This window comes from Colletotrichum fructicola (assembly GCF_000319635.2).
Source record: "Colletotrichum fructicola Nara gc5 chromosome Unknown KSG_Nara_v1_contig01, whole genome shotgun sequence".
NCBI lineage: Eukaryota > Fungi > Ascomycota > Sordariomycetes > Glomerellales > Glomerellaceae > Colletotrichum > Colletotrichum fructicola.
In genome coordinates, this window is record NW_027094051.1 from 9,230,200 (window position 1) to 9,238,572 (window position 8,373).

The 8,373-nt window shown below is 57.7% G+C and overlaps 2 protein-coding genes across 2 annotated transcripts; both read left to right on the top strand.

Annotated features, from left to right (window-relative positions):
- Nucleotides 1-940: 940 nt before the first annotated feature.
- Nucleotides 941-4,574, top strand: CGGC5_v002656 (ATP-dependent DNA helicase tlh1; the record flags this gene model as incomplete). Its single annotated transcript, XM_066151012.1, has 4 exons — nucleotides 941-2,447; nucleotides 2,513-4,409; nucleotides 4,472-4,516; nucleotides 4,571-4,574. 4 exons carry the CDS (start codon nucleotides 941-943, stop codon nucleotides 4,572-4,574), a joined length of 3,453 nt encoding a protein of 1,150 aa, XP_066009985.1.
- Nucleotides 4,575-5,730: 1,156 nt separating this feature from the next.
- Nucleotides 5,731-8,012, top strand: CGGC5_v002657 (uncharacterized protein; the record flags this gene model as incomplete). Its single annotated transcript, XM_066151013.1, has 2 exons — nucleotides 5,731-6,957; nucleotides 7,050-8,012. The coding sequence occupies 2 exons, from the start codon at nucleotides 5,731-5,733 to the stop codon at nucleotides 8,010-8,012; spliced, it is 2,190 nt and encodes a 729-aa protein (XP_066009986.1).
- Nucleotides 8,013-8,373: the final 361 nt, after the last annotated feature.

Consider the following 8,373-nt stretch of genomic DNA (forward strand, 5'->3'; position numbering starts at 1 on the left):
GGATCTTGCGACAGCGCTGTTGCAAAAGATCATCAAGGAAAAGACAGTATTCCTTCTTAATGGTTTAGATAAAGTGTGGAATTTTTTAAAGGACGACATGCGGCGATTTCTCTAAGAGCTTCTGAATCAACCCAACTTAATCGTCACATTAAGACCGCACGTAGTGTTACCCCGTAATCTGGGTCTCGACCTGGAACTTGAGATAAGGGGGTTCTACGCAGCATAAATACGCTCGCGTCCACGTTAGCCGGCTCTGGGGGCCAGTTTAACCCCTTATATTGCAATGCCAAGGCATCACAAGCACTTATTCCATGCAATGAAATATGTCGTGCTAAGCGGGACGCATCCGATGTACGAACAAACCCTGACACGGACCGCTAGCCTCGTGTGCCTCTACTATCGTCAACGCACCAGAAGACTTGTCCGATCTCGATCTGGAGGCAATTGCAAGCGCTGCTCTGTATTCCTGTTTCGTGGTGTGCCCCGAGACCCTACTCAGTTATTCCATGCCGGAACGCGTCGAGATACGGCCATCCGTGTACAGCCATTGGCCCGACCCGTCCGGAGCCCCACCCGTCACCCCCTGCCCGACTTGGAAATCTCGACGCGTTCCCTAGGGTCTCTGATTGGCTGGCATTGACATGAGTGTCTCCACCATCAATTGAAATCTCGACGCGTTCCGAAATGAAACCTCGACGAGTTCCGAAATGAAACCTCTTCTCCTGACTGATGGCTTGTGAACTGGAACGAAGAGTATGTCAACAGCTTCTGCTATAGAGAGATAAAAAAGAAGAAGAAGAAAAGTAAGCAAGAAAGAGAAAAGAAAAAACGGGTTTAGGGAAGTAATGATTAAGAAGAAGAAAGCAGGTGAAAAAAAAAACCGCTTTATAGTACACTTCTATTGTTGAAGAAGACCGGTTGAATCGGTCTACAGCGAAAGATGGCTTTCCCATCTCCCCCTCCGTCGTCGCCGCAGCCCGGGCCTATGGTACCGCACAGCTTGACGGACAAGCAACGCCGGCGCCTAGAAGCCTTGCAACTGCATTTCAACGAGCCTGAGCCGGTCCTCATCTGCCGGCCTTGCGGCTACGCCTTAAAGCCGTTCGGGGAGCGCGTGAGCCGCCACCTCGCCGAGAAGCATGAGGTTCCCAAGCCACAACGCCGTGGGCTAAGCGCTCTGGTGAAGTCCCTACAGCTAGGGGACCCGAACGACGTTGCTCTTCGTCCCGACGGCCTCCCGCCTCACGAAGCGCTGACGGTCACCCGTGGCCACGCCTGCCGCCGCTGCAGCTACCGGACGGCGAGCGATGACCTGATATGCCGCCACATCGCGAAGTCACACGGCGTCAAGGGCTTGCGGAAGACAGACGGCTGGCAACGGGACCATATCCGCAGCGGCGTCCTGCTACAAAGCTGGTCGCAGAACGGTGCGCGGGGTTTCTGGATAGCCCAGCCTACCGCGGCGGGGTCAACGACGCCCCGCGAGACGGGCACTCCTGATGCCGATGATGTGCCCGCCGCCCAGCACGCTCTGCTCGCCGCGGCTCACGATGCGGAAAGAGCCCACCTCGCCGGCGGTCTCCGTGCTACCGCTTCTGCCACGGGGCCTGTCGATATTGCATTCCAGACCGGCTGGATGCGTCGCACCGGCTGGGATCTCATGTTCGACGGCGCCCGCCGCGACTTCCTCGTGAAGATGTCGGAGCTGCCGGACGCCGGCCGGCACGTTGAAGACGACATGCCCCTTGCGAGCCCCCCGGAGGACGAAGCCCGGCTACGACGTATTGTGTCAGCCGTGGACGGCGTCTTCAACCGCTGCGAGGATACGATACGCTCCATGGATATCTCCATGCGCTGTTGGCTCCGCAGCACGGAGCCTCACCGCCCGTACAAGGCGCCATTCGAGCTCGTCGGCCGGCAGGCCACCACGTATAAGTACCGCAGCCTGGTCAAAAGGCTTCTGTGCTTCTGCATACGGCTATGGCGCCTTCCGCTAGGGACGCGGCTGTCACAGTGCCGGAGAAGCCTCACCATCGCCCAGTCACGCGCGCTCGACGCATTGTGGTCCGACGAACTCTGGAACACCCCACGCCCGGATGAGGCCGCGGCCGCCGCTAGCCCTGCCAGGTCCGGCGCCGTCCTGGCTCACGGGGAGGCAGCAGATGCAGACGGACGGCGTGTGTTGCGCAGGACAACAAGGATGAGAGCACGGGGGATACCGTCTCATCGAGCGTCCAACTCCCCAGCTGGTGGAGATCTCAGTGACGATGAGAGCGACAGAAGTGCGGCCGAGACTGATGATGAGAGTGACTTTGAAGACCTTGTTAGTGAAGGCTGGGAGGATTTTGATGGGTTTGGCCATGAGGATGCGAATGCCAGCAGCCATACAGATACCACCGAGGACGGCTGGGCAACCGACGCAACAGCCAGCCCCCCACCATTTCCAGGTCAGTCTCCTTTTACCATTTCTCCCTCCCTTTGCTTAGCAGGTTTACTCAGCAGGTGTCTACAGATTGGAGTCCAGCGGGCGGCTACTTCTCATCCGCACTCGAGGATCTCACGCTGCGCCTGCTGTACTTCCTCATGACAGAGGAGTTTGAGGACGGCCAGTCCAAGTCAACCCTCCTGGTCTACTTCGGCGGAGTCCTCGGCCTCACGTCCGACGGGTCCGGGTTCCGGCGCCCCGGGAACTACACAGCGAGCCTATCAGCGTTCATCTACTGCGCCCGCTTAGTCGTCGTCGAGGTGTTGCTCCCCTGGACCAGCCACGACTATGTGAGCTATCCAGCAAGGCCCCGCAGCGGACAGCTCGACATACTCAACCGTGTCCGCCGAGAGACGATGTGCCTGGGGTCGCAAGCGCCAATCGGCGAGTTCCTGAGCCTCCGCGCGTATGGGCGGGTACTAGCTACTGCTGACGGGCCTAGCTTCCGCTTTGACTGGAGCGACGACGGCCAGACGATCTCCTGGGACGACGGGCGGCTGTCCCTGCAGCAGTTCCGGTCTCTCGCGCACAAAATGGTCGAAACTGTAGCTGCAGCCGTCGAACGGTTGATGTATGGCTGGCACCCAGTTTTTGATCTATCCAAGACCAAGGATCGGATGGTCAACACACACCAAGGCTATTCCTTCGTCTCGGAGCCGGCGAACGGCCTTCAGGAGGCCTACCTGGACCTCTCGCAGCGAGCGTGTCTCTCCAAGATTGATGGCCTCTTGTCCAAGGATGGTTGGGTGGTGCGCCGGGTGCAGCGCTATATCAACGATAGTGAGGCGCTGCTGTCTGCACTGTTCGCACTGATCCACCTCACTGGGGGACAGGCTGCGCGAGGATCCGAGCTAACAAGTGTTCAATACCAAAACGGTACATCTACGCCGCGCGGTGTCTATATACATTCCGGAGCACTCGTTCTTATCACGAGGCATCACAAGACACGGCATACGACAAACAACGAGTTCCAGGTGGCGAGATTCCTCCCGACTGCCGTGGGACGACTTCTCTACCTCTATCTCGTCTATATCCGGCCCTTCACAAGCATGCTTACCAGAGTATGCCTCTGTGCGCCTGATACGCCGGGGACCTCCATCTTGTTTGCGTCTCACTTATGCCCAGACACACCATGGTCGACCGGCAAGCTTTCCAAGGAGCTCATGAGATCTACAACGCAGTTCACAGGGCAGCCAATCAACACTCAGACATACCGTCAGCTATCGATCGCCATCACTGAGCGGCATGTGAAGCAGATACACACTCTGTTTGACCAGTATGACGACAGGAGTCGTGATGCCCCGGTGGAGTCGGCGTTCGCTTGGCAGAGCGGCCATCGCCCGTTCCAGCGGGCCATCACGTACGGACTCGACGGGGCATACCCAGACAGCCTCCAGCCGGCGTTGCTGGACAGATTTAGATGGGTTTCTAGGCAGTGGCATAGCTTCCTTAGGCTTGAAGCACCCGACCACCCAACATGCGCGACAACCCAGCAGATAGAGAGTGCACCACCACAAAGTGAGGTATCTAGTATCCCAGCACCTCATGCGACTGCAAACGATGGTCAGAGCACGACGCGCAAACGACAAGAGTCGCCAATAGCTTTAGCAGCGCCTACGCTCGGATGTCATCACCCAAATAAGCGTATACGCTTCACTGCGACTTCGGGGCCCAAGGAGACCACCACACATAGTGTCCCATATATCAGTAATCCCCAGACGGAGCCAGATCCCGATAGCGGAAGCGAGGACACCAGCAGCGTGGAACTCCAACATGGCAGCATAGACCCAGGAAGCCCCCAACCAGAGCCGGGGACCAGGGGGGGAAACAAGGACACACACAACGCAGACCCCCAGAAGCAAGACACCATAGAACCGTTTGTGTTTAATGCTGAATTCTCGATTGCCATCTGCAAAAAGTGTCGGTATGCAGTCATCGGCAACGAGGTCTTGTCACATCTCAGAAACCAACACCGGGGCATTAAAGCAGCCGAAAGAAAGGGGATCGCAGACCGCGTGCAATCACTACAGGGTATCGTCCGCAGCCAAACCGAGTTACAGTCATTCCAATACCCAGACGCCACAGTTGAGCCAATTGCCCATATTGCGCCGCCGCAGCCAGAAGGGTTTCGTTGTCACGAGTGCAATTACGTGTGCCGCCGCGTGCGGAACATGCAGCAGCATTGCCGAGCAGAGCATGGGTGGGCGAATGATTGGCAAAAGGGGGGTAACGTTCGTGAGAAGGCGAAGGTAGCTAGAGTCTTACCGTGGACAACAGGGGTGCTATGTCAGCGGTTTTTCCTAACGCGCGCCGGGAGCCAGTGGTTCGAGGTCGGGCGGGGGTTAGGGGTAGCTGTTGAAGGCAGCAAGCTAGCATAGTATAGGTTAGATAACTCAATGTAATTCATTTCATACCAACACTATCATCAGGGTTACAATAGCTAACCCTAACCCCAACCCTAACCCTGCCATTACGTGGGCGATGGCTTGAAGTCAAAGCCGTTGTGGCCACCACCAGAATTGAAAGTGGGGCCAGGGAGAGGGGGGGTCAAAGCCGGCACGTAGAGGGGGTACAAAGCCGTAGAGATTCCCCAGAGTAAAATAGACAAAAGTAGCATGCAATTGAAGCCACAAACCGGGTCATTACGGGAATCCAGTTTTCAGTGTTTTGTTTCGCCATTTGAGTCCAGAAATAGGGAAATAGGGCAGTAGATATTTTTGTGATGTCGTCCCGATCCCCGCATTAACCAGCCAATCACATAACAGGGCCACCAGCCAGGCCAGAAAGCCCGACCGAGCGATGGAACGTAAGCAGGGAGGAAAGTAGATCAAGGAGAAAGTATATGGAATTAAGGGGCAGGAAGGTGAGTTTATAAAGAGAGGACAGGAGGAATCAGTCAGAAACAGTAGATAGAAGAAAGTAACCAATACATATAGCCAAAGATGGAGCCATTCGTTCACGACACGCAGTATTCCATTTTGATATGCACGTTATGTAAGTATGCAGTCGTAGCCAACGAAGTCACAGCACATTTACGCAATCACCATCGGTCAATCACCGCCAAGGCCAGGAGCAAGGTCGCCGGATTAGTCGGCGATATTCCCGGCATCATCCGCAGCCATGCCGATTTGCAGTCGTTTCAATACCCAGACTCCACAGTCAAACCCATCGCCCACATCGCACCACCCCAAGTCGATGGATTACGTTGCCATTCATGCCGTTATATGTGTCGCCGCGTGCGGAACATGCAGGAGCATTGCCGGGTGGAACATGGATGGCAGAATGATTGGCAGAAGGGGGGTAATGTGCAGAAGAGGGCCATGGCAGCAAGGGATTTGCCGTGGGCGACGGGGGTGCCATGCCAGCGGTTTTTCCCATCACGCGCCGGGAGCCGGTGGTTCGAGGTCGGGCGGGGGTTAGGGGTGGCCGTTCGAAGCGAGCCATCGGGGCCGGGGACGGACGACACGGCGTGGTTTGTCGCGTTGCATGAGAACCAAGAGAAGCGGTTCGAGGCCGACGCGCGCGAGGAGGTTAGTATAGTAGACGAAAAGTTGGAGCCGAACGGGTGGTTATACCGCGTCGGGTGGACGAGGGATTTGGAAGGGTTGAACAGGACGCAGTTGCAGGAGGCCACGCAACCGATCGAGGACGGCGAGGAGACGTTACGAAATATGTGGGCCGTGTTCAACAGCGTCGCGGACAAGGCACGCGCAACAGCAGCACCGCACAAGGTCGGGCACGACGCGTTGTTCGAGGCGGAGCGGAAGGAGATCGGCCAGAAGCCGGTGCGGCCGTTCGATAACCGCATGGAGGACGACACGTGGCAGCGGTACAAGGAGGTTTGGCGCAAGATGGTGAGCATATGGTTCCGCATGGACGAGTGGCCGGAGCGCGAGCGGCCGCCATATCGGTTCACCATGCGTCAGGGGTTGTTGTGGGATGCGTTCACCAGCCGTTTCGAGGCGGACGTCGGCAGCAGGCAGGCCGCGCAGGCGGAGGAGGTCGAGAGGATGTGTTTGGACGCCATCATCGCCATCATCGAGGACCCGTACAAGCAGAGCCAGAAGGAGAGCGCAATGATCGGCGCGTTGGCGGTGTTGGGCATCCGCGAGGACGGCGGGTGGCACCAGGCGACGGAGTACACGACGAATTATTCAGCCGTGATCAAGGTGGCCAAGATGTTCGTCGTGTACCAGGCGTGGTTGGAGCGGCAGGACGAGGTGGCGGCGTTGACGGCGACCAAAGGGGCCGAGGCGGCGTACGAGGAGGCCAGCAGCGTGTTCCATTTGGTGCGCGACAAGGTGCGGCGGTTCATGACGCGGATGCCCGGCCGGCCGGACGACGAGCCCAGGGCGATGAATTGGATTTACGACGCGCGCACGTACGGGATGCACATCCGGTTCAACACGGTGGCGCCGGGGATGGTGGATTGGAGCGGCGACCGGATATCGTTCCGACGGGTGCAGGTGCGGGTATGCGAGTTGGCCGAGATGTTCCACGGGTTAGCGCAGGAGGCGCGGTCGTTGTTGGCGCAGTTGGCGGTGGTGGATGGGCATGGGGACAGGGGAATGAGCACGGCGATGAGCATGGCGATGGGTATGGAGGCCGATCAGCGTTGGCAGCAGCGTTGCCCGCCATCAGGTGGGAGAGCATGCACGACGACCACAGCCAGGACCGGCCGGGGTATTCGTTTTTACACGACGACCGCAACGAGGCGTGGGTGGGCAAGGGGAAGGGGTGGATCGCACGGCGCATCGCAGAGTCGGAGGCACGGCGGCGGGCGTGGTTAGACCCGACGCGAGGGACGGCGGCGGCGGCGGCAGTGGCAGCAGCAGGAGAGGCGGAGGAGGCCACGTCCAACCACAGCAATAGTCACCACCCGTACCGCGAGAGGACGGAGGAGGCCACGTCCAACCGCAGCAATAGTCACCACCCATACCGCGAGAGGACGGTGCAGGCATACAGACAAGCGTTGGAATCGTTCCGGGAGCGGTTGTGGATGTTGATGCACATGGTGGCAGGGCAGCCGGCGCGGGCGCCCGAGTTAGCAGGCATCAGACACAGCAACACGGCCAACGGCGGGGTCAGGAACGTGTTCGCACACGACGGCATGATGTGTTTCGTCACGTCGTACCACAAGAATTACCGCCAGACGGGGACGGCCAAGGTGATACACCGGTATTTGCCGCGCGAGGTCGGCGAGTTGTTGGTGTGGTATTTATGGTTGGTGTTGCCGTTTTGGCAGCAGGTAGGAGGCATCATCCATCAGACGGACCGGAAGAGCGCATTTTTATGGGCGGACGACGTGGTTGTAAGGGGCAGGGCGGCGGGCGAGGCGAGCCGTGATAACACCAGGGGCGACGAGCGCCGCAATAACACCAAGGACAACGACGCCCGTGACAACACCGAGGACGACGACGAGTGGTTAGGGCAGATGATCCAATGGGGAGGGGTGCAGTCAAGCAAGTTGTGCCGGTTGACGAGTCAGTTGTGGCAGAGGGCAGTAGAGGGCGTAGCAGAGGGGTGATCAGGCAGGGCAAGGCGGGGCGAGTAGGCGCCGTACATAGGAGTACGACAGTTTAGGGTAGGGAGTAGGGAAGTATAGTAGTAAAGGATAATAGAAAACAGAGCATCAGATGTTTTTTCACACAGAAAGATTTAATAGCACAAGAGAGCAGGAGGTGGAAGATGACAAAGAGTAACAGAGGGGATGAATAATAAGCAAGGAGCAAGAAGGGGGGAATGCAAGGAGCAGCAAAAGGTATAGGCAACAGTGGAAGGATGGAAAGAGCAGAGAAGGGGGCCGGAGAGAAGGGAAAAAACAGAAGTAAAAAGGGGATGTAAGAGCGTAAATATAATACAGATGTAGTGTTAAAGATTTCAGGGCC